Consider the following 27418-nt stretch of genomic DNA (forward strand, 5'->3'; position numbering starts at 1 on the left):
CAGCCTCTTAAAGTGAATTCTAACTCAATGTTGGTGGGTGTGAATTATGCATATGTTTCCACCCCTTACATTACCTTACAGAATTAGTAGGTGGAGGAGTTGATCAGCCTTGCTGCTTAGGGAAAGTAACGCAAGTCTGGTGGTTCTGGTGTGGAAGCCAGGTCGCCTCCTCCCCGATGGGAATGGTACAAGCTGTCCATGAGCAGGGTGTGTAAGATCCTTCACAGTGTTACTGGCCCTTTTCTTTACACCTTTCTGTATGTATGTCTTTGATGGTGGATAAGCTGGTGCCATTGATGTTTTGACTACCCATTGGAGAACTTCTTTGTCTGCCGCAGTGCAGTTAGCATACCAAGTAGTGATGCAGCTTGTTGGGATGCTCTCTACTGCGCACTGTAGAAAGATGCTAATATGGATGTGCAAAACCCAGCTCTTCATCTTCCTCAGAAAGTAGAGGCATTGGTGAGTTCTCTTGTGTTCTGGGAACATGAATGAGTTGTGTGTGATGTGCACTCCCAGGAGTTTGAAACTGCTTGCAGTTTCCTCTGCTGTGTCACCGATATAAAGAGGACACAACAACTCCAAATTTTCAGGTTCCATAGTTGTGTTTAATATGATTTGCTTTGCAATTATGAAATGAAATGTTCATTATTCATTGTCTTTAAAAATACGTGTGTATATTTAGTTGAATAATTAATGTGTGTTTATGAATTATCAGTAATCACTAAATCAAAAACTGGGACTTTTCATTTACCTTAGATATGCTGACAAAATGGACCGGTTAAAGCGCTGCAGGACTGAGAAGGAGAAGTACCAGCAACGGTAAGTACTGATCTTACCACTGTTTATTTGGGAGTGCTCATTTTGCTACAGCATGTGTCTGAGATTTTACTAATAACATTTAGTTCAATATATGCACTGAGAAATTAAACTAAATAATAATTTAATTTAATAAAATTAAATAAATAATAATGATGATGTGTGCCGTTTTGGTCACAGAATTACAGGAAGGATATTAATAAGGTTGAGAGAGTGCAGAGAAGGTTTACAAGGATGGTGCCGGGACGAGAGAAACTGAATTGAGAAAGGTTGAATAGTTTAGGACTTTATTCCCTGGAGTGTAGAAGAATGAGGGGAGATTTGATAGGGGTATATAAAAATTATGATGGGTTTAGATAGAGTGAATGCAAGCAGACTTTTTCCACTGAGGCTAGGGGAGAAAAAAAAAACGGATGACATGGGTTAAGGGTGAAGAGGGGAAAGTTTAAAGGGAACATTGGGGGGGGGGGGCTTCTTCACACAGAGAGTAGTGGGAGTGTGGAATGAGCTGCCAGATGAAGTGGTGAATGCAGGCTCACTTTTAACATTTAAGAAAAACTTGGACAGGTACATGGATGAGAGGGGTATGGAGGGATATGGTCCAGGTGCAGGTCAGTGGGACTAGGCAGAAAAATGGTTTGGCACAGCCAAGAAGGGCCAAGAGGCCTGTTTCTGTGCTGTAATGTTCTATGGTTCTAATAAATATTGTACTTGTCTGGACCTGTGTAAGACTGGATTTCAATTCTGTTTTTTTTTTCAGAGTTATAAAAGCTGTTGAAGGGAAGTGGAAAACTGATCAGTTGGTGAGTTTAGTATACAATGCATTTTGTAAATATTTATTAGTAGCTGATATTTGTATGTTTACATTGCTGCACAAAGATTCAGTTCCACCTGAATAATCAAGATAAATTTTTATAACATTTAATAGTTTTGTTTTGGACCAATATGGAGCAACCCATCTGATGTATTATTATCCCTAATAAGACTGTAAGCCTGTTGAAAGTTTACAGGTGTCCCCTGCTTTTCGAAAGTTTGCTTTACACCACTTCGCTTTTACAAAAGGCCTACATTAGTACCTGTTTTCGCTAACCGAAAGAAATCCAAAGAAGATTTTCGCTTTTACGAAAAAAGGTGAAAAGCGAAAATAGCGTTCAGTGTTTGTTTTGCAGCGAGCTGTTTAGAGGCAGCGCGCACTCCGAGCAGGGAGAGTGGTGCGCCAAGTTCGTTCCCCAGCATCCCAGCACCAAGCCGCCAGAGCTTTGAACTGTGTCTGTGAGCATCTGTGCTTTATCTCCATTTATTTTGTGCATCCGTTAGCAAGATGTGTCCTAAGGTATCAGAAAAGCTTAAGAGATCTCGTAAGGGTGTTACACTTAGCGTAAAACTGGATGTAATTAAGCGTTTCGATCGAAATAAACAAAACAAAGACATTGCGCATGCGTTGAACTTGTCTGCGTCCGCCATTCGTACTACTTCCATGCAGAGAGAAAGAATCTTGAATTCTGCCGATGTTGTTATTGATTCTGCTAGTAGCAAAGTGGTCTCTCTTAGTCAGCATCCAGTAGTGAATAAAATGGAAAGTCTGTTGCTTGAGTGGATTGATGGGTGTACAAAGCGTAGTGTTCCGTTAAGTTATCTTATACTTATGGAGAAATCAGTCAGTCTTTTTAATAAGCTGAAACAGAAAGCACTGGATGCTGGTGAAATTTTTCCCATGTAAGTTAATGGTAATTGCTTCTTCGCTTTACACCATCTCGGCTTACGAATGGTTTCATAGGAACACTCTACTTTTGGATAGCAGGGGAAACCTGTATGCTGTTTGACATTATTTAGTGTTAGTATAGTGTGAATTTTATTCACTCTGCTTCAGCCAAAGACTGAATACTGTAGATTGGTTTAGACTACTTTATTAGAGTTCTTAAAAAACTGCAGCTCAAACATCATCATTGAACAACTCCACTTCTGACCCTAAGATAAAGGGATGAACTTTGGCAGAGAGTATCTCGGTGGCAGTGTCCTTAGGTTATTTTGATTGACAGCAGTCTATTTTACTTTGTTTTCTAATTCTCCATCTAAAGGTCTCTCTCAGGAGTGCCAGTCTGTTTCTTTCCACCACGGAATTTTTTTTCAGAATTCTTTCATTCTGTTGACCCCAGTAGTAGTTCAAGGTAATGTTCGTGTTTCTAATGCATGCCCAATGTTGGGTATTCTCCCAAGATGTCCTTTCTTATTTTTGATTCCCAGAACCAGAGTGCCCAAATAATAATCACTAAATAACTGTTGCTGCTCCTTGAGATTTTTCTAATATTCTTCTAAAATGCTCACACCCCAGGCCATTTTTCCAACATTGTTACAGTCTTAGCCACTCAGTCTTCTACATCAAAAGACCATCCTTGCATCTTTACAAAGCATGCTCTCCCATTCACCACATCTAAACACTAAATTTTCAGTCCATAAGATATTGTTACTACAGTAAGGCCAAAACATGTCTCTCAAAACACTTATAACATTGTTGAACCACTAGTTTCAAACCTCTTTGAATCATTTTGTGAATCTGCCATTCCATTTAAACAGATTGAGCAATTTCATCATGTATTTTAAAGTGACATAGCAACATTTTCCCAGTTTATGCTCTTAGATTTTCATTTAATTTCCTCTCTAATGTTTTAGAAAGGGATATGGAAGCTCTTCCTGCTATACAGAACTTAGACTAACAGCTGAAAATGATGCAAAGATTCAGCAGGGCAAGTATCTGCAGAGAGAGTGTAATAGGGTTCATCTTTCTGGCCAGTGATCAACAATAACTACAACCTTTAACTACATTTTGTGTTAATAATGATTAGGTTTGTTTAGAAACACCTGGGCAAAAAATTTGTCCTGCAAGTTTTGATATCTATATGCATTCACCATTAAAATTGTTAAAAGTTTCCCATAATTTAAGCACTGACGTCAGTCCTAAAGGAACGTCTTCCTGCTTTTTGTTAGAAACCGCACACCATTTAACTTTACAAGAATACAGCTGTGAAAATTTTTCCCAATACTTAAATAAAAATAAAGTGAGATGTGTGCTTCCTACTTTAGATGCAGCAAATGATTTTTAAGTGGAAAATACAACGGAACATGTATTCAAATTGACTCTACTTTTCTAATAGGAAAAATGAGCAAAAGTATATTTGTATTTGAATTGGATATATCAAATTATGCTAAGCTGGAAGTTAGCAGTGGAATAATAATTTTTTTGTTCTCTTTGACTTTATCTTCCCTTTGTGAAATATTCTCTCCTCTGATCAACAAGCCATGGTTTGCCATGATAAAAACTTTATTGAAGTAAGCATTAGATACTTTTGCAATACATGGTCCTATGAAATGTGTATATCTTTGGTATAGATTGTTCTTTGAATTTAGCTAGTTTCGTACTGCTGCTTAATTTTCAAACAACCATTTTGATTTTCAGAAATGGAAGATTATGTCTTGTCAGATAAGGATTGGACTGTTGAAAGATGCAGTTTGTTCAGGAAATGAAGAAGTACAAAAAGGTACAGAAGTCTTTAATTAAATTGAATTGACTTTATTTCTTACATCCTTCACAAATGTTCGTAAAAGTCATTACATTAGGTCTTTTGTCTGAATGTGCAACATGCAAATTATAGTAATTTGTAATAAATAGTATGTACAGTAAGATATACAATGGAACAGTCAATATAGCTTAGAAATACAATTGCGTCAGCGTGGATTAATTAGTCTGACAGCCCAGCTATCCCAGAGCCTGTGGGCCTTGGCTTTAATGCTGCAGTAACATTTCCTGAATGGTAGCAGCTGGAACAGTTTGTAGTTGGGGTGACTGGGGTCCCCAATGATCCTTTGGACACTTTTTACACTCCTGTTGCAGTAAATGTCCTGAATAGTGGGAAGTTCACATCACGGATATGCTAGGCTATCTGCGACACCCTCTGCAGAGTCCTGCGATTGTGGGGCCATACCAGGCGGGGGTTCAGCTAGCCAGGGGGAACTGAAAGCAAATCAAAGAGTGCTGAAAATACATGGCAAAGCAGGAAGTACAAAAAAATAGTCAATGTCCCATTCTGTTATTTGCAATGTGCTGCCAATTTTAGTGCTGAAGTTAACAAGTTAAAAATTCATCCACATTGCAGTAGAAACAAACAAAATTCCAAAGCAACAATCTGTTTTTAATCTGTGTATGTTTCTTATTTAGTTCATTTTTACATTCAAAGAAATAGCACTTATTCTACATTCACATAAAAAAATAGCTAATCAAGAAACTAATTGGAGATAAATCACATTTTGTGTCTAAGAAACTGTGGTAAATAACTTATTAACCGTGCAAAGTCCAGATAAACTAAAGTCATTTTTACAGAATACAACTGAGTCTGTACAACTAGAAATGGTAAATGGACTTCAGGCTGTAACTTTTATAATCTGCTGTTTCATTTATTGTGTGGCTATTTAAAAACTCTTCAATTATTTCAGTCCTTTAAATAAAAAAATGTCTTCATGAATCTTCATTTAGAAAACTTATTCATAAGTACTCTATTCTTTCTATCGTATATATCTTGGCTATGAATCCATGCTCTGTAGATTGTTTCCCTGAAATTTTTAAATGCTGCTTTTTGAAAGTGCAGGAAGAGGGGTAGATGCTAAGAACAACAACTCTTCTTCTCTGTTTGCTTTTGTTTGGACTCGATCTCAGGGACTCATTGTACTTGAGTCTTTGGCTCATTTCCCTCAGCCTTTAGCTTTGGGATGGCAGGGGAATGGGAGAATGAACACTGCTTGAGCTCTCTCATTGTCCAATATCTGCTCCTACTACTACTCAGCCTTGCTCCTATTTTCCTCATTATTACTCCTGTTAAGGCGCTTCTTATCATTAAACCCTTCTCAATCTGGCTTGCAACCCCCACCCCGACCACATCATTGCCCAGAGCTGATACCGTACTCCATTATTGCTTCTCTCAAAGCTGTCCTCTTGATGCTTTTTACCCCACAGATGTGTGACTCCCTCTGTCCACAGATAAAGTCTGTATCCTCAGCATTTTCTGGTTTTATTTCAAATCTCCAGCTTTTTTAACTATTTGCATTTTGAAGTGTACATTATAATCTCATTTATGACATTGAAGCTTAACCAGTATGCAAGTAATCATTGTAAATAAATTGCTTGCTGGCAGGCTCTCTCTAACAGGAGCTTTATTCATAAACAATCATGTGCCAGAATAATGCAATATTTCTCTTATTTTTACACTTAAGATAATGGAACAGTCTATGAACTGCATCTTTTTAAGTTCCCAAATTGGTTTCAGAGTAGTTATTTTACTTTGTACATGTTAGCAGCAGTTTCATTATTTCACTAGGTTTAAAGAGCAACATCTAAATGAGATGCTGTAGCAGAAACCAGATGTAAATATGATGTACCCTCCAGGATTAAAACAGCGCTGACCAAGATCAGGAGGTAGTTGTGGAACACATTAATGGAAAACGTTAAGAAATATATATTTTCCTTAATGGAAATTTGGAGAAAGTTTTTAAAAAAAAAGAATTTTGTTACTAAATTTAGATACAGAACTGGTATGTAAAAATCAGGAAGACAACCAAAAATTGCAACGACGGGCCCAGCGACATCATGAGAAAAAGGACAAGATTCAGAGGCATATACGAAAACTGAGTGATTTAGTTGAGAAGAAAAACATAGAATTTTGGAAATATCAGGAACACCTTGCTCGCAACCGTTGGACTCACATCCTAGAGTTAACACGTGTGATTTTCCCATTACAAGAAGTGAAAACAGGAATGAGGTAAGAAGCATTAAGATTACCCCATTGGAAACACAAGTGAATCTGCAGATGCTGGAAATAAATAAAAACACAAAATGCTGGCAGAACTCAGCAGGCCAGACAGCATCTAAGGGAGGAGGTAGTGACGACGTTTCAGGCCAAAACCCTTCATCAGGAGTGAAGTAACATGGGATGGTTGGGGGGGGGGGGGATAAGAAGTGGGGGGAGGGATAAAGTAGAAAGCTAGGAAGTGATAGGCTGGGGGAAGGTGGAGAATTAAGGGAAATAAAAGAGAAAGAAAGGTAGGGCTGGGGGGAGATTATAGTGAGGGGGGGAAGAGAGAGAAAGAGAACCAGACTAAAATAATAGATAGGGATGGGGGTAAGGGAGGGAGCAGAGGTATCAACGGAGGTCTGTGAGTTGGATGTTCATGTCGGCAGGTAGGAGGCTACCTAGGCGGGAGATAAGGTATTGCTCCATCGACCTGCAATATTTTAATTCAATCGGGAGATGAGGTATTGCCTCATCTTGACGGTGGAGGAGGCCATGGACAGACATGTCGGAGATGGAGTGGTCTGTGGAATTGAAGTATGTGGCCACAGGGAGATCCCGCCACTGCTGGAGGACTGAGCGCTGGTGTTCGGCGAAATGGTCTCCCAGACTGCAGTGGGTCTCCCCAATGTATAAATGACCACATCGGGAGCACCGGATACAGTATATCACCCCAGTTGACTCGCAGGTGAAGTGGTGCCTCACCTGAAAGGACTGTCTGGGGCCTGGGATAGTGGTGAGGGAAGAAGTGTTGGGGTAGGTGTAGCACTTCTTCTGTTTGCACGGATAAACGGAAGACTGCATATTCAGCCTCTGATCTGTATTTGGAGCTGCTGTATTTTTGTGGCTGATCTCATGAGTTTCTGGCCAGTGATAATTCCCAAGACTACAATTGGATATTCTTTATATATGTTTATATAATTGGATTACCATGAATGTAGACTAATGATACAAAGTCATCAATTTAAAATGTATTGCACAGCTGAGTTACTTAAGCTTTTTAATTCATTGCCAGAATGTGAGCACCACTAGAATTTTCAATTATAATTGCAATTTTTTAACTGTTCTTTACAATGTGGTGGTTTGTATTGTCTTAACCTGCTCCAATCTTTGATTGGGGAACTCCATTATTAACACCATGATAATATTCTTTGGTAGTTTATTTTCATAGCAAGATGGGATGTAATCTTGGGAGATAAACCTGTAAGGGTAGAGTTCCCATGTGCCTGTTGCCCTTGACTATTTAAATGGTGGTTGTTCCATAGAAATTTTGGCGAGTTATTGCAATGATTGGTTTCAACAGATGACATTGAGTATTGTGTGATCTGTGCTCAAAGAATGAAAGTAAGAGTAATTTATCACAATACTGATTTAAGCCTTTAGATGTTGGACAGACTTTTAGGTGTTCGTAGGAAGATTGGATGTTGCATATTCAGCCTCTCATCTGTATTTGGAGCCGCTGTATTTTTGTGGCTGGTCTCATGAGTTCCTGGCCAGTGATAATTCCCAAGAATATTTCCCCTTTCCATTGCTTTAGCTCTCTTTGGTCCTTGCTTAATAGGATTAAAAGTGCATGCAATTGGGTCTATTTGAACAGGAGGGAGAACTCTACATACATGGTCAGGCATTAGATAGTTCTTTAAGGCAGTGTTCCATTGTTTTTCGATTCCAAAACAGTATTTTGAGAATCTTACATTTTAATTGAAAATCATATCAATTGCTAATTCAATTAATGTTTTTAAAATCAAAAACCTTATAGTTTTTAAACAGCATACAAACCCTATTTAAGTATCATATTTGGTTTTCAAAGCAACTTTTATGATCTCGCACAACCATCCATCAAGGTAACCTTCTTAGCATGAAATGTGACTTTCAATTCAGCTTTTGGTTTTTATTGCTAGAGATCCAGCAGATACACCATTTGAAGCTGACAGTGGCATGACTTCTAGTACCGTAAGTGAACTGGCAGAGGCAAGGAGAACCACTTATCTCTCTGGAAGATGGATCTGTGATGATAACAATGGAGAAACTAACATTGGGATTGTAGGCCGTTGGATATACCTGCCCAGCAATGGGGATTATTCTGCGTACTATAACTGGGTGGAAGAGAAGAAATCTGCACAAGGGCCAGGTGAGGTTTTCGTGTGTGCTCTGTTGTACTTAATGGCATGTATCCTACCTAAGTTAACTTTTTTTTTAATACATAGAAATTCATATAGAGGTTCAGTCCAAATAATTTATTTTCTTTCTCTAAGGGCCCTTAGAGAAGTATAACTGGGCAAGTCAGTGATTATGCAAAAGGATCAGACTGCCCATCTTGTAAATGATCGGCTTCACTCAGCTTGACTAAAATGCAAAACTGAAATAGTGTGTTAGAGCGGTAGTGTGTTAGTGCAGCACTTTAAGGTACATTGTGTTTACAGAATCTAATGACTGTTTAACTTGGAATGCCTAACACAGACTATATAATTTTTATACTACTTGCTTTATTTTACTAAAGAAAGAACTCTCCCATCCATCTCACAAAAATAATCAGCTTTTGAAAATCAAACACAGATGTTGGAAGTCTGAAGTAAAAACAAAAAATGCTAGAAATACAACAGATCAGTCAAGTTATTTACTCATGAAGATGGGGAACAGAGAAGGTAGGAAATGGAAATGAAGAGAATCTATCTGTGGTAGGTTGAGATTAAATGATTTAATGTAGCAGATCAAATCATGTAATGCTTCCTTGTCTATGCAATGTATTGCTAGTGCTACGATGATAGGGAGTGTGCAGGAGGGCAAACTACGAAAAGGAAAGAGAAAAACCGAGCCAAAATGTCGAGATGCAGATATGACCAGTTCTTATACAAATAAAAAAAACAGTTGAACAACTTTAGTTGGATAGTTGTGTTGAATCCAGAAGACTGCAGTGTGCCCAGATGGAAAATGGGGAGTTGTTCCCTAAGCTTGCATTGGGCCGTACTTGATAGTGCTAGAGGTCATAGACTGATAGGTCAGAGTAGGAGCAGGATTGTGAATTAAAGTCAACTTATGACAATTTCTGTTAGAAAGTGAAGATCATTGCACAATCTGACTTTTTTATTTTTCTTTAGTACAATTATATATGTAAGCTTTATATGCCTATGTCACTAGTGATTTCCACACAATATTGCTTTGAGAGATGTAAAAGTACATGTGTAAATCAGTGATGCATATTTGTCATCTTTACATAAAGCTATTCCTTATGTATCCAGGTTCAGAGTTACAGGTTGTTTTTGTTACGTAGCTGGTTTAGACCATAAGACAGGAACAAAAGGCTATTTGTCTCATTGAGTTTGACCCGTCATTCCATCGTGGCTGATTGATTCTCCTTCTCAACCCCATTCTCCTTCCTTCTCTCTGTGACCTTTGACACCCTTACAACTCAAGAATCTATCAACTTCTACTTTAACTATACCCAATGACTGTGCCTGTACAGCCATCTATGGCAATGAATTCCACACATTCACCATACTTTGGCTAAAGAAATTTCTCCTCATGTTTGTTCTAAAGAGACATCCTTGTATTCTGAGACTTGCCCACGTTAGGAAACATCCTCTTCAAGTCCGTTCTACCCAGGTCTTCCAATATTCGATAGGTTTCAATAAGATTACCCCCCCCCCCCCCATCTGTCTTCTAGACTCCAGTAATTATAGTACTAGAGCCATCAAATGCTCCTCACTCATAAATTCTTTCATTCCTGGGATTGTTTTTGTGAGCCACTTCTTCATTCTCCAGAAGGAAGGCGGACATCTATTCAGCATCGTCCTCAGTGTACCTGCATCTGCCTTTGAATTTAAAGAAAGGGCCTTTTAAAGATCAAAACCTCTATCCTGCCACACAACTCATGGTACAGGACAGCAGTAGTCACATCACTCCTACATGCTGCTGAGACTTGGACCTGCTACCCTGGCATCCCAAGGCACTACAAACATAACATTCGTACTGCTTCTGTAAAAATGAGCAGCTTCAAGTTCTTGCACATCACCATCTCAGAGGATCTAACCTGGCCCCAACACATTGATGCAGTCACAAAGAGGGCTCTACTTTGAGAGAACGTTACAGCACAGTACAGGCCCTTTAGCTCATGCTGTTGTGCCTACTTTTTATTTTGATCTTGAACACGTTCATGCTTTACAGCTTTGCAAGAAAATGTAGTGTTAATTTATTTCACTCTCGATGGCTTACAATCTGTTGAGGGTATATTTGTACATCCACAAGAGATCTTCAAAAGCCAAACAAGATTTCAGTGTGACTGCACTATTGAATTCCTTGGCATATCTGTATTTAACTGCTGCTGTGGCTTTTCCTGTAATTTTCTCCCTTTATTCCTTTAAAAAATCAGTAGTAAATTCTGTTTCCTCTTGGTTGTCTGTCCTAATTTCTCTGACTTTGTCAAAATTTATTTGATAACACGATTGTTGAAGTATTATGCTATGTTTTACAGTATTGTATTTATTCAGCATCTTCAAGTGTTTGATACTATTTAAGATTATTAATTGTTTTTTTTAAACATTTGTTAGTTTATATCTTGGCTTGTATTTCTCACACAGATATGGAACAGAGTAACTCTGCATTTACCATCAGTGCAGCATTGTGCTTTGCCACTCAACTAGCAAACATACTTTCTCACATTCTTCATGTAAATCTTCCCAAAAGACTTTGCAACAGGCAAGTATTGTAAAGTCATAGTAGTAAGTACAGTAAATCTTCATGCCTATTGAACTGTACTTTGAATTGAAAATTGCTTTTTTATTTGTTGAAGCTAAATCCAATAGCAATTGAACTAATTTTTGAAATCAAAATGAGTATATTCAAGGAGGTAAACAGGAAGAAATACCTTAAGGTACTTGCTTTGCCTAAGAGAAGGGGGGAAGTTTTGTGCTTTATCTTTCTGGGATTCATTGTGAGTTCTGACAGTAAACAAATGTGTGTTAGAAATGCAGTCGATTTTACAGTAAGTAGAAACTGGTGCCCCCAGATACATTTTTTTTTCATTTTGCGGTCTGGGAAGAAACATCTCTGTACTGACCTGTTTTATTATTACCTGCATTGATTAATCATCATTAATATGAATCAAACTTGGGGCCTAATCATATTTATATTTCAGGCCCTATCCATGTTATGTTTTTACTTTACTGACTTAACTCAGAAGAATGCAGGTCAAAAATTTATACCCACCCAGGACAACCCCCTTTGAGCAGGTTTACTGTGTGGCAAGTCATCTGAAGAAGAGTCTGTGGCACTGGAAGGATTGAAAATAAATGCTAAATAAATGGAAGATTAAAAAGTGAGGGAGTAGAAAAATTGCATTTCTTGAGATCAGTAAAAACAAGACTTTCTGTGCATTTGGATGTAAGGAATACGTAGGGAATAGCTTTGTCACTCTCAGTCTGAGTTTTGTCTTGGTTGTGGAGCGTTCAAGTAGATTACAATTAACTTAGTTTTGGCCAGAGATTAATACTTGTATCATCTGAAGTACATTCAAGTTAATGGGAGAGTAGACCACTTAGCTCTGCTATTGAACATGTTTATAACTGGTTTGTTTGTAACTTCAGTCTTGCAGTCCTTCTATCCATTGGTAACCTTTCCCTTCTTGCTTGTCAAGTATTAACTTATCTCTTCAATAAAATCTGCAGGGTTTGCTTCAATTGCCCCTTGAAGAAGAGCATCCCAAAGACTTGTAGTCCTTCGAGGAAGAAAAACCTTCTCATCTGTCATAAATGGGCAGCTCCTTATTTATAAACAGTAACATCCAGCTCTAGACCCTTTTGCAAGAGGAAACTCTTTTCCATTTCCCCTTTTTCAATACCTCCGGATATTATGTTCCAATCAGATCTTTTCTAACACTTCTAAACTCCAGAAGATATAAGCTTAGTTTCTTCACAAGATATCTTGTCCTTTCCATGGTTAGTCTAGTAAATCCTTTCTGAACTTATCCCAAAGCCTTATCAATTATTCCTTGAATAGAGGGACCAATACTATTCACAGCACTCTTTATTTGATACCAATTCGAAAACAACTAAATATATCTTTCCTTTTGTATTCAGTTTTCCTTGCAATAAACAATGATATTGTTAACTCCTCCTGCTTGTCAGGGCATGAAGATATACCGGGAGAAGGCAGGAGATCAGGGCTGAGAGGGAAAATCTATCAGCCATGATGAAATTGTTTGTAGTAACTGCATGCTAAATTTTCAGGTTACCAGTTGGATTCTTTTCCTATCATAATGAACATTTTCAGATTTTCCCACATATACAAAAGTAGAAAGACTATATTTAAGTTACTAGAATTAGTGAGACCATCAAGTCAGTTTCACAAATTATACTCTATTTAGGTAATGGTATCTTTATATTAACTTAAAACATCTGCCTGAACAATCTATCGCCCAGTGCACTCTCATCTACTGTGATGCAATGATTTTAAGAGGTTGGTCATGGGTAGAATCAGCTCCTGTCTCAGCAAGGACCTGGACGTGCTGCAATCTGCCTATCGCCTCAGTAAGTCTCCAGCGGATGTAATCTCACTGACTCCTCACTCAGCCTTGGATCATCTGGACAAAAGTAATAACTTCATCAGGCTGCTGTTTATTGATTACAGCTCAGTGCTCTACACCATCATACCCTCAGTTCTAATCAATAAGCTCCAAAAGCTGGGCCTCTGTACCTCCATCTGCAGCTGGATGCTTGATTTTCTCACCAGGAGACCAGTCTTTGTGATTTGGAAATAACATCTTTCTGACAATCGACACTGGCACACCTCAAGGATGTGTCCTTAGCCCACTGCTCTACTCTTTCTACACCCACAATTATGTTGCTTGGCATATTCAAACGTTTTTTGCTGACGACACAACTATTGTTGGCAGAATTCCAGATGGTGTCAAAGAGACATACAGGAGCGAGATAGATTCGCTGGTTCAGTGGTATCATAGCAACAACCTTGCAGTCATTGTCAGTAAGATCAAGGAATTCATTGTGGATTTCAGGAAAGGGAAGTGGAGAGAACACACCAATCCTCATCAAGGGATCAGAAGTGGAAAGGGTGAGCAGCTTCAAGTTCCTGAGCATTAGCACCTCTGTGGATTTATCCAGGGCCAAACATTGATGCAATTACAAAGGCACAGTAGCTGTATTTCATTATGAGTTTGAAGAGATTAGGTACGTCACCAAAAACTCACAAATTTCTACAGATGTACTATAGAGAGCAGTCTAACTGGCTGCAGCACCATCTGGCATGGAGTAGCCTCTGCACAGGATCAGAAAAGGCTGCAGAATGGTGTAAACTCTGCAAGCTTCATCATGGGCACTCGCCTCCCCATTGTCCTGCACACCTTCAAAAGGCAATGCCTCAAAAGTTAGTATCCAGCCCATATTTAAGAACCCCCATCACCCAGGACATACCCTCTTACCAAGGGGGAGGTACAGGAGCCTGAAGATATTTACTCGATGCTTCAGGAACAGCTTCCTCCCCTCTGCTGTAAGATTTCTGAATGGGCAATGAATTCATGAACACCACCTCAGTAATTTTTCTTTACCTCACATCATATAATTATCATATGCCTGTGATATTAAACTTGATTCAGTTTGAGTCTGAATTTGCTTTATTCACCAGTTTAAACAAAATCCATCTGCATGTTGAGCTTTAAAAATTACAGTAAAGCTTGTGACTGACCTGAAGCAAAATTTCTAAGAATTTGAACCTCAACAAAATACCATTTCATAAGGTGCATGCTATAAGTTGTAGTACTCTGTAATTGTTTCTTTTAAAATATACCCACTTTTCATACTGATGAAAACCAGTAGATATCATGGTTAATGAAAATAGAACTTGGATATCTTTACCAGAAGGTAAAAATGTCCAGCTCAAATTAACTCCTAGTTTTTGACCTGGTATTTTTCATTACTGAAGTTAGATTACATTGCCAAAGTGAGGGTATTGACTTCATTTTTAATATGAATTGTAAACATTTCAAGACCTTCAAACATAATTCTCTCAGTGTATTTCTGTACACTTTGTTCCAAAGCACATACTCAATCAGTCTGCTCATAATCAGCAAAGTTATGGAAATTGATGTTGCCAGGTACATACTCACTAATAACTCATCTACCAATGCCCAGTTTGGGTTTTGCCAGATCTTGTCACAAGCTTGGTCCAACTGTGAATTAAAGAGCTTAATTCCACAAGGGAGAGAGAATACTCTTGATATCAGCAGCATTTAATCCAGCGTGGCACTGAGGTGCCCTGGTGAAAGTGAGATCTGTTTTACCCTCAATGTCTGTTGATATCAGTTTTACCCTTGAGGGTAAAACTTACTGGAAGGTATGACCCCAGTCACTAGAGGCTGGACAAAAAGAAATGTAAGTTCTTCATTGCAGTATCCAATATGCATTCAACCCTATCTGCATTGTTGACCTTCCTTTCATGATAAGGTCAGAAGTAGACATATTCACTGAGCGTTGCACCATATTAATTCCACTTCTACTTAGCAAACCAAAATATCATGCCAGCATTCAGCAAGGCTTGGACACATTCAGGTATGAGCTGTTTAAAAAATTACAGACAATGATACTTTTCAAAAAAAAAAGGGAATTCTAACCATGTAGAACAGAAGGGTAAATGCATAATCCACATAAACAATTTGGCTGCAAACATAGGGTGTCCCTCAGTATGTGACTTGGCAGGTGCCATCCCAACCCTTCCTTTGATCAATAAGACATAGGAAGAGTGTGGGTTGCTCAGATGAATACAACTCATAACAATACTCAAGAAGTTCAAATACATTACGTCCAGAATAAATTCAGCTCATTTGATTATATTCCATCCACCACTCTGAATATTAATTGCTTCCACCGTCACGTAGCCTATGCTTAAACTCTACCACCATGAGGAACAATTGCATAGGAAAACAAAATATCCATGTACCCTTCTGACTTGGAAATATATCACAACCACAGCCTGTGTCTAAGTTGTGGAATTCCCTATCCAGCAGCTTCACCAGAAGGATTGCAAAAGTTCAAGAATGCTGCCTGTTAACATCTTCACATAAACTTTTTTGAGATAGATGGTGATAACTGAGGTTACAGAGCAGTCTGTGATGACAGAAGGTTGTAATGGAAAGCAGGATAAGACCATGAGGCAGAGGAGCAGAATTCTGCCATTCAGCTCATTGAGTCTGCTCTGCCATTTTATCATGGTTCATCTATTTCCCTCTCGAACCCATTCTCCTGCCCTCTCCCCGTAACCTTGCATGCATTGACTAATCAGAACCTATCAACCTTTGCTTAAATACACCCAGTGGCCTGGCCTCCATCACCACCTGTGGCAATGAATTCCACAGATTCACCACCCTCCAGCTAAAGAAGTTCTCCTTATATCTGTTCTAAATAGACATCCCTCTATTCTGAAGCTGTGCCCTCTGATTCTAGAGTCCCTCACCACAGGAATCATGCTCTACATGACCATTCTATCTAGTGCTTTCAACATTCAATGCATTTCAATAAGATCCATGCTCATTCTTCTAACTTCCAATGAGTAAAGGCCCAGAGCCGTCAATTGCTCGTCATATGATAAGCCTTTCATTCCTGGAATCATTCTCATCAACTTTCGCTGAATCCTCTGCAATGTCAGCACATCTTTTCTTAAATAAGGGCCAAAAACAGCTCACAATACTCCAGAGCCTCAGTATTACATCTTTTGCTTTTATGTTCTAGTCCTCTTGATATGAGTGCTAACATTGCATTTGCCTTCCTCACCACCGACTCAACCTATAAATTATCCTTTAGGGAATCCTGCACGAGGATTCCCAAGTCTTTTGCTCCTCAGATTTTTGAATCTTCCCCCCCTCCCAAAGTGTATTCCTTCTACCGAAGTGTATTACCATAAACTCCCTGACTCTGTATTCTATTTGCCACTTCTTTGCCCATTCTCCAAATCTGTCAAAGTACTTCTGCAGCCCCCCCCCCCCCCCCGTTTCCTCAACACTACCTGATGCTCCATCTATTTTTGTATCATCCACAAACTTGGCTACAAAGCAATTAATTCTGTCATCCAAATCATTTACATTGTTATGTGCCAGCAGCAAGAGACCATAGACACAGACTTTTAATGTTAGTTAACTATATTCTCAATTTAATAGTCATTTAAAACAATTACCCCCCTAACCCAAAAATTAACAGTGCAGTGCATCTTAGCTCACAAACTGTAGAGGTCTGGAAACAGTTCTTCCCAAGTTTTACTCAACCCAAAATAGAGACAATTTAAACAGTCCTAGGATGGCAATCCAGAAGGTTCTGAGATCCACGGGATCAGGTACAGGTGTCTGTGAGGAAGGGTTCATAACATCCAAATTACAGTCACAGTCACAAAAGATTCCAGAAGTCGTGTGGTCGTCACTTAAATACTAGAGTCCACGCAGGGATAACAAGGTGACAGTCTCGGAATATTCCTTAACACAAGTGGTCGCCACGTAACACACCCGAATCCATGTATAGGTTAACAGAGTGGTCACTACAGAATACTCCAGAAATCCAAGTATGTATCATACAAAGTGACAGTCATGTATCCAATATGCATCGTGTGCCGCAAATTTTCACAATCTTCCGACCCGGAGAAATACTGGGACTGCCCACTGCTGTAGTGAACTCTTCAACTCACTCAACTCAATTCACTCCCTCCTGGTAGCTCACGGTCCATTGAATCTATTTAACTGATGAATTTTTCCAGAAACTTCTCAAATCGAATAGAAAGAACCTCCACACATTTGATATGTCATCATCCGTGCACCTAAATGACGCTTACGGTTAATAAAAAACAACTTTGGCATGTAACAACATACAACATAAAAACAAATGGTCCCAACACCAACTCCTGTGGAGCACCACTATTCTCCAGCAGCTAATCATAAAAGGCTCCCTTTATTCCTACTCTTTGCTTCCTGCCAATCTTCTGTCCATGTTAGTATCTTTCTTGTAATATGATGGGCTCTTATCCTGTTAAACAGCCTCATGTGCAGTAACCTGTCAAAGACCTTGTGAAAATCCAAGTACATAACATCCATTGCTTTCCCTTTGTGTATACTGCTTGTTATTTCCTCAAAGCAGTCCAACAGATTTGTCAGGCAAGATATTCCCCTATGGAAACCATGCTGAGTTTGGCCTATTATATGCCTCCAAGTACCGTGAAACTTCATCCTTGACAATCAGTTCCAACATCTTCCCAATCACTTGAGGTCAGGTAACTAGCCTACAATTTCCTTTCTTCTGCCCCTCTCCCTCCTTGAAGAGTGTAGTGACATTTGCAATTTTCCACTTTTCCAGAACCATTCCAGAATCTAGGGATTCTTGAAAGATCATTAGTAATGCCTCCACAATTTCTTCAACTACCTCTTTTAGAACCTTGGGGTGTAATCCATCTGGTCCAGGTGACTTGTCTACCTTCAGACTTCAGTGTCTCAAACATTTTCTCCCTATTAATAGCAACTGCATTCACTTCTGCCTCCTGACTCTCTTGAACTTCCAGCATCCTGCTAATGTCTTGCATGGTGTAGATTGATTGCATGTGTGGCGCATGGCCAGATGGTTAAGGTGTCGGTCTGGTGATCTGAAGGTGTCTATTTCGAGCTACAGTTGAGGCAGCATGTTCTGTCCTTGAGCAAGGCACTTAACCACACATTGCACTGCGACAACACTGGTGCCAAGCTGTATGGGTCCTAATGCCCTTCCAACTGTGGAGTGGGGAGGGGAGACTTGCAGCATGGGCAACTGCTGGTCTTCTATACAACCTTGCCCCGGCCTCAGTCATTATCAAAACTCGATGGACAGTCGAAGAGAGAGAGAGATTGATGCAAAATACTTACTCAATTTGTTCGCTATTACTACCTCTCCATCATCACTTCCCAGCAGTCCAAAATCTACTTTTGTCTCTCTTTTACTCTTTATATATTTGAAAAAAACTTTTGGTATCTTGCTTGATAATGTTGGCTAGCTTGCATTCGTATTTAATCTTTCCCCAATTATGCCTTTTTTAAGTATCTTTTGTTGGTTTTCTAAAGTTTCCCAATCCTCTAACTTATCACTATTTTTCATTGCTCTGTTATGTGCCTTATCTTTTGCTTTTATATTGGCTTTGACTTCCCTTGTCAACCACGGTTGTGTCATCCTGCCTTCAGAATACTACCACTTTGAGATGTACCTATCCTGTGCCTTCTGAATTGTTTCCAGAAACTCCTGCCATTGCTGCTCCGGTGTTATCCCTGCTAGTCTCCCCTTCCAATCAACTTTGGCCAGTTCCTTTGTCATGCCTCTGTAATTCTCTTTGCTCCACTGTAATATTGATACATCAGACTTTAGCTTTTTCCTCTCAAACTGTAGGGTGAATTCGATCACTGCCTCCTAAAGGTTCATTTGCCTTAAGCTCACTAATGAAATTCTGTTCATTACATGATACCCAATCCATGATAACTGCTCCCCTAGTGGGCTTAACTACAAGCTGCTCTAAAAAGCCGTCTTGTAGGGATTCCAGAAATGTCCTCTCTTGTGATCCAGCACCTGTTTTCCCAATTTATCTGCATATTGAAATTCCCATGATTATCGTAACATTGTCCTTTTGACATGCCTTTTCAGTCTCCCTTTGTAATTATTTAGCCCACAGCCAGCCTACTTTTCGGAGCTAGGTATATAACTCCCATCAGGGTCTTTTTACCTTTGCAGTTTCTTAACTCCACCAACAAGGATTCTGCATCTTCCACTCTGATGTCATCTGCTTCAAAGGATTTGATTTCATCTTTTTACCAACGGAGCCACACCACCCCCTCTGTCCACCTGCCTGTCCATTTGACACAGTGTGTATCTTTGGATGTTAAGCTCCCAAATATAAACTTCTTTCAGCCATGACTTAGTGATGCTCATGTCATACCTGCCAATCTCTGAGTTTCAACATCATCTTCCTTGTACCTGCATGCATTCAAATATAACTTCTTCAGTACTTTATCTGTCACCCTTTTCAATTTTGTCTCCCTTTTACATGGCAACTCATCCCACTGACTGCAATTTTGCCCTATCATCTGCCTGTCCGTCCTGACAGTCTCACTACACACTGCCTCTGCTACTAAACCAACAGCCCTATCCTCAGCCCCATTGCTTTGGTTCCCAACCCTTCTGCCAAATTATTTTAAACACTCCTCAATAGCTTAGCAAACCTGCCTGCAAGGGTATTGGCCCCCTTTGGGTTCGGTGTAACCTGACCCTTTTGTACAGGTTATGCCTTTCCCCCTCCCCACCCCCCATGATCAGAAATCTGAAACCCTGCCCGCTGCACCAGTTTCTCAGCCACACATTCATCTGTGAATATCTTATGCTTACCCTCATTGACACATGGCACAGCAGCCCTGAAGATCGTGCTTTTCAGCTTTCTACTTAGCTCGCTAAATTCTCTCTTCAGGACCTCCTCACTCTTCCTACCTATGTAATTGGTGCCAATATTTACCAAGACTTCTGACTGCTCACAATCCCCACTTTAGAATGCCGTGGACCTGATCCCAGTATCCCTGACCCTGGCACCACCTGCGAGGCAACATACCATCGGGGTATCTGTATCTCATGTCGTCTACTGTTGCTGCAGAATCCCCTACCACTACTGCAGTCCTCTTTTCCATCTTTCCCTTCTGAGTTACAGTACCAGACAGTCCAGAGACCTGGTGGCTGCAGCTCCCACCTGGTAGGTCTTCCCCATCAACAGTATCCAAAACGGTATTCTTTTCATTGAGGGAAGCAACCTCGGAGGTATTCTGTACTGACTACCCAGTTCCCTTCCCTCTCCTGGCAGTCACCTATTTTCCAGCCACAGCCGACAGTTCCCTGTAGCTCCTATCATCTCAGTTTCCCATACGAGCTGCAGATCTAATTCCTTGACATGTTCTCTAAGGAGCTGCAGTTCCATGCTCCCAGTGCAGATGTAGCTATCCAGGAGACGGGGGAAGTCACACAAAGAACACAACACAATGTCATCCTCACTGCATTAACTATGCACTAAGCAACGAAGAATTAAGAAGAAAATTACCAAATATTAACCTTGCCAAACCTGTTCCTGCCAAAGCCTTCCCACTCCTTAACTCGCACAATGACCATTTCACTTAGTTTTATTTGCCCTTGCTAACGAGTTGTGATTATGTCACCAAAAAAGCCGAAATCCCACAAAAATGCCTACTTTTAAATCTCCTTGACTTGCATGAGATCTGCACAAATTCAGCTGTGACTGTCAAAAGCTCCTTTTTTAAAATCTCATGCTTCCTGCACCAATTCGACTGTACTGCGAAAAATAAAGGACGGGGGTGGGTAGGTTAACGTGTGTGTGGGAGGAGGGGGCGGGGAAGACATCATTGGAACAGAGAAAAGGTTGAAGATGACAGTGTGCTTTGAAGAATGTTAAGGTACACACTAGGTCTTTATTTGGAGTGTAGAAGGTTGAGGGGGGACTTAATAGAGGTATTTAAAATTATGAGGGGGATAGATAAGAGTTGACATGAATAGGCTTTTTCTATTGAGAGTAGGGGAGATTCAAAGAAGACATGAGTTGAGAGTTAGGGGGCAAAAGTTTAGGGGTAACACGAGGGGGAATTTCTTTACTCAGAGAGTGGAGGCTGTGTGGAACGAGCTTCCAGTAGAAGTGGTAGAGGTAGGTTCGGTATTGTCATTTAAAGTAAAATTGGATAGGTATATGGATAGGAAAGGAATGGAGTGTGGGCTAGTGGGACTAGGTTGAGAGTAAGCATTTGGCACGGACTAGAAGGGCCGAGATGGCCTGTTTCCATGCTGTAATTGTTATATGGTTATATGGTACACATCAGAAATTGAGAATTTGGAGAATATTAGAAAATTAAATTCTATAGAAATAAAATCCATGTCTATATTCCCCATTATTTTAGAGTTTGGTTTTTATAACTGCTTGAAATGGCAAAAAAAATGGAATCTGAGATTATGGAAAATGTGGGCATGAATTTCATTCAGTTGTTAACATTCTCCCAATTTTCTAGTTTGGCATTGCTTTAAGATATGTCTGAAGATTTTCATAACCAAGATTTTTTTTTGCAGTGAATTTTGTGAAGAGAATATGAGCAGAAAGAAGTTCATTCGAGCAGTGAATAAGCTAAATACAAATGTCCTGTACCTCTGCTTTTCCCAGGTATCTCATTTTAATGTCAAATGGATTAAATGTTATTTTACATATTTTAAAAGAAGTATGACTTGTTTACACTGAAAATTATTGCTGCTGAGTCTTGTGGTGTGGATCAAGTTGTTACAAACTGAAAGAAATGCAACAATAAGTTGGCTGTTTATTTTAAAAACTCTAGAACTGCAGTAATCTGGCATCCAACTATTGAAAAATTGTGATAGTTCAATATCTGGCTTATGAGATCATCTTTGCAGTGGTGCCCCAGTTCTAGTGTTCCCATTAAACTTTAAAAGAGTACAATGTTTTGTGATGTTAAAAGAAAATCAGCACATCCCAAACTTGGCAGAATATCAGAGTTTTGCTGTAGTAATGAAGTAAATAGAATTCTTACTTCATTTTATTATTTTCAGTAAGCAACATTGCTCATATATTGTAACATTTCTTATTGTACAGCATGTTAACCCAGAGCTGTTACATCCATTGCACACACTGCGGAACATTATGCACTTGGTCAGTCCAGAAAATAAAAGCCTGGGAAGGTATGTTGAATCTTTAATTGAAGGGAATTTAGCTTGCATTACAAAGTGTAGTTACGATTAAATTAATTCAATAAACTCAAAGCACAATATGTAAATATTTATGTCAACTGGCACATTTTCAAATAGAAATTGGATGTTATTTTTTTGCCTAGCCTGCTTTTAAGTAGCTAATTTGCTGAATGTGTTTGCATTTTTACATTTGTAAATACCTAACTTTGTTGAATTTTTATGGTTGCCCCATGGCATCCTGCCCAAGGGTTTCCTCCATCTCAGGTTGGAAACACTTAGCTTGGTGCAATGTACTTTTGCAGATGGTTTACACTGCAGACCAAGTGCACAGGAAGAGAGAATAAATGCTCTGGGTGTTGGAGGGGGTGCTAATCAAGCAGACTGCTTTGTTCTTCAGCTTTGTGATGTTTTAATATTGTGCAGACTCTTATCCAAGCAAGTGAAAAGTTTTCCATCATGCTTCTAACTTGTGCCTTGTAGATTGTGCTAGAACTCTAACATATCTGGAGTTGAGCCATGTGCCCTAGTATGTTCAGGCTCTGACCTGCTGTTTGAGCATCCTCGGGCACATGTCTCATCTCCAGGCACAAGTCAAAAGTTTCAAGATGATCTAAAGAAGTTAACCAGTACATCAATACATGGAAAATGTGAAATTATCCACTTGGATAGGAAAAACAAAGGCAGAATATTATTTACTTGGTGATAGACTGGGGAATGTTGATGTAAATGGATCTGAGTATCCCTGTACAACAATTATGCAAGTGCAGCAAACATTTAAAAGGCAAATGGTTCTCCAAGATCAACCTTAGACTTCTTGGACAATAGCAATACCTGTCAGGTTGCTGTTTACTAATTACAGCTCAACACTCAACACCAACCTCCCCTCAGTACTGATCAACAAGCTTCAAAACCTGGGCCTCTGTACCTTCCTCTGCAAGTGGATCCTTACAACTTCCTCAGAGGGAGACCACTGTCAGTATGTATCAGTAATAGCATCTCCTCCTGCTGACAATCAACAGAGACACAACTAAAGGATGCCCGCTTATCCTACTGTTTATTCCCTCTACACTCATGACTGTTTTGCTGGTTATAACTCAAAACACCATCAATAAGTTCACCAATGACACCACTGTTGTTGGCAGAATATCAGATGGCATAGAGGAGGCATATAGGAGTGTGCTAGATCAGCTGTCACAACAACAATTTTGCAGTCAACGTCAAAGAATTGATTGTGGACTTCAGGAAGGGAAAGTTGTTGAGGGTCAGCAGTGGATAGGGTGAGCAGCTTCAAGTTCCTGGGTGTCAACATCTATCCTGAGCCCAGCATATTGATTCAGTCATGAAGAAAGCATGCCAGTGGCCTTGGTTCATTAGGAGTCTGAGGAGATTTGTCATGTGTTGGATATCTCTTTATTTTCTGATCCCTGGAGTTCTACCAGGAATCAAGAATGCATTGAATTCTTAACAATCATTTATTTTAAAGTACAAAAAAACAAAAATACTAAGCAAACTAAATAAACAGCTGAGAAACAAAGGTAAGATGAATGAAAAGCAGTCAGAAGTCAAAGAAAAAAGAGAGAATAAGAAGCAAAGATGGTGCCTTTGAAACATGCATTATTTTTATAATTGAGATAAGAAAAAATCCTTGGATAAAATAAACCGATGAATGATTGCACAATTCCATCATGTTGGTAAAATGCTAATACTTAGCCAAGGAAAAATGAGATAGGTGATAACTGTTAGATTAACTGTGATACCACTTTCTGCCATTAAGTGAGGAATGACCCACCATATACTGTGAAAAATACATGTTTGTTAAAAAGTACAAATAATTAAAATACAACTTTAGTCTGACATTAAATTATCTTATAAATAGTATTAAAAAACAGTGGTTTCCAGCAGTCCCCCCCCACCTTTGATTCTATAAAGGACCCTGGCAGAATCACATCAAACACCTGAAAATTCAGAGGCGGAAAAATTTTATCTACATTACAGGGTAGTCAAAAACTAATTCACGAAAGCACTTACAGTACTGCATTATGATTGGATACACTTGTAATGCTTTCATAAGTTTGGGCTATTCTGATTATAATCACTTTTAGACAAACAAAAAATGTAGATTATAATAATGTCAAATAATAATAATAATGCACAAATATTTGTGCTTGAAGTCTTCCCGCAGTACGAACTGAGAAAGTATTTTTCACTGTGGAGGCATGAGCAGTATAATGGAAGTTCCAGGTGTCAGGGATGATGAAGTGTGTGAAGTTACCATAACTAGAGAGAAGGTTCTTGGGAAACTTAAAGTTTTGAAGGTAGGTAAGTTACCTGGACCAGATGGTGTACACCCCAGAGTTCAGAAAGAGATGGATGAAGAGATCATGGAGGCATTAGAAATGATCTTTCAAGAATCACTAGATTCTGGAATGGTTCCCAAAGACAGGAAAATTGCAAATATCACTCCGCTCGAAAAGAAGGGAGGAAGGCAGAAGAAAGGAAACTATAGACTAGTTAGTCTGACCTCAGTGGTTGGGAAGATGTTGGAGTCAATTATTAAAGATGAGTTCTCGGTGTACTTGGAGGCACATAATAAAATAAGCCATAGTCAGCATGGTTTCTCAAGGGAAAATCTTGCCTGACAAATTTGTTGGAATTCTTTGAAGAAGCAACAAGCAGGATAGACAAAGGAGAATTGGTTGGTGTGTACTTGGATTTCCAGAAGGCCTTTGACAAAGTGCCACACATGAGGATGCTTAACAAGGTATTACAAGAAAGATTCCAGCATCAATAAAGCAGTGACTGATTGACAGGAGGCAAAGAGTGGGAATAAAGTGAGCCTTTTCTGATTGGATGCTGGTGACTAGTGGTGTTCCACAAGGGTCTGTATTGGGACCAATTTTTTTTACGTTATATGTTAATGATTTGGATGATGGAATTGATGGCTTTGTTGCAAAGTTTGCAGACAATATGAAGATAGCTGGAGGGGGCAGGTAGTTTTAAGGAGGTAGAGAGGCTACAAACGGCCAGACACATTAGGACAATGGGCAAATGGGAATAGAGTCGGTGAGTGTATGGTCATGCACTCAAATAGAAGAAATGAAAGAGTAGACTATTTTCTCAATTGAGAGAATATACAAAAAATGGAGATGCAAAGGGTCTTGGGAGTTCTTGTGCTGGATTCCTTAAAGATTAATTTGCAGGTTGAGTTGGTGGTGAGGAATGCAAATGCAATGTTAGAATTCATTTTAAGAGGACTAGAATGTAAAAGCAGATATATAATGTTGAAACTTTATAAAGCACCTGGAGTATTATGAGCAGGTTTGGGCCCCTTATCTTAGAAAGGACATGCCAAAACTGGAGGGAGTTCAAAGGAGATTCACGAAAATGATTCTAGGATTGAATGACTTGTCTTAAGAAGAGCCTGATGGCTTTGGGTCTGTATTCACTAGAATTGAGAACAATGAGGGGGTGACCTCACTGAAACCTATCTAGTGGTGAAAGGCCTTAATAGAGTGGACTCAATTATGGCTCAACCTCCCCACCACTGAGGACATTTCCAAAAGGTGGTGCCACGAGAAGATAACCATCCATCACTAAGGACCCTCACCATCTGGGACATGCCCTCTTCTCATTACTACCATCATCGAGAAGGTACAGGAACCTGAATACATATACACACACACACACACACTCACTCGGTGTTTTAGGAGCGGCTTCTCCCTTCTGCCATCAGATTTATGAATGATCCATGAACACATTTTTAATGTAACATAGTAAATTTCTGTTTCACACTACTACTGCTAGAAAAATAATAAATTATCAGTGATAATGAACCTGATTTGACTCTAAACAACCATGCTTCAGTTAAGAACAAAAGAGATGGGTTGTTTGACAGATTAGATCAAAACTTTATACATATTCTCAGTGACAACTGTGAATGCAACTGAAAAGGCTGATCTGCATGCAGCAGTTTTAACTGGATCACTTGAAACAACCTCTAGTTTGTTTTACAAAAACATAAAATGCTAGGCTACTCAACAGATCAAGATACATCTGTAGATAGACAGTTAATATCAATGACCTTTAATTGCACTGGAAGAGAGAAAGTAAGCATGTTGAAGCTGTGGGATGGGAATGCAAAGAGTAAAGTGAAGTAATTGTTTTGTTACACAAGCCTTTCCAAGGAACTTCACCACAACATTGTTAAGCAAAATTTGACACTAAGCCCTATAGCAAGATACTAGATTTGATGACTGCAGATTTTACCTAAAAAGTTGATTTTAATGAATAATGATGCCATAAATGAAGACAGTCATAAAGGAAGACAGAGCAATGGGAACAAAATTCCAGAACTTTGCATCTTAGTATTTAATGGCACATTCACCACTGGTGCTGTGAATAAATTCAGGAATGAGCTGGAAACCATAATTTTCAGATACCTAATTATTGACTGTAGCTCTGCCTTCAATACCATAATTTCAAACAAACTCCTCTCCAAATTCCTAAATCTAAGACTCTGTACCATTCATTGAAACAGGATCTTGACTTCATAACTAGCAGACTCAAATCACTAAAAATAGAAAACAGCAACTCCACAAAAACCCTCAACAAGAGCTGCTTCCTGAGCTTCTTACTATCTATATATTCACAACAATGTGGTCGAATTCTGCTCCAGCCTCTCTTACAAGTTTGCAGGTGACATTGCCTTCTGCAGCCTTCCTAGTTATCTTTCAGGTATCCAGGTCAGAATGTTTATTGATGATTGAGCTGTAATCAATTCTATTAACAGTTCCTCAAATAGTGAAGTCAGTTGTGAAGCAGTTGGATCATAGCCCAGTATGGAAACACCAAACCCCAGGAACAGAAAAACCTACAAAGAGTGATGGATACAGCCCAGGCCATCCCTTTGTCACCATTGAGCACACTTACATGAAACACTGCCACAAGAAGCATCCATCATCATGGACGCCCATCATCCAGGCCATGATCTCTTCTTGCTATCTTAAGGCAGAGGTATAGGAG

At 39.3% G+C, this 27418-nt stretch overlaps 1 protein-coding gene across 1 annotated transcript in view; it reads left to right on the top strand.

Moving 5' to 3' along the window:
- Positions 1–27418, top strand: part of atg14 (autophagy related 14) — a 50058-nt gene that overhangs the window by 19227 nt on the left and 3413 nt on the right. The window contains exons 2-9 of the mRNA XM_059957541.1: positions 760–822; positions 1580–1622; positions 4274–4355; positions 6389–6626; positions 8558–8787; positions 11234–11351; positions 21767–21857; positions 22302–22387. Of these exons, the coding sequence (XP_059813524.1) occupies positions 760–822; positions 1580–1622; positions 4274–4355; positions 6389–6626; positions 8558–8787; positions 11234–11351; positions 21767–21857; positions 22302–22387 (951 nt within the window). The remainder of the gene's footprint in view (positions 1–759; positions 823–1579; positions 1623–4273; positions 4356–6388; positions 6627–8557; positions 8788–11233; positions 11352–21766; positions 21858–22301; positions 22388–27418) is intronic.

Source organism: Hypanus sabinus, chromosome 2 (genome assembly GCF_030144855.1).
Source record: "Hypanus sabinus isolate sHypSab1 chromosome 2, sHypSab1.hap1, whole genome shotgun sequence".
Classification (NCBI taxonomy): Eukaryota; Metazoa; Chordata; class Chondrichthyes; order Myliobatiformes; family Dasyatidae; genus Hypanus; species Hypanus sabinus.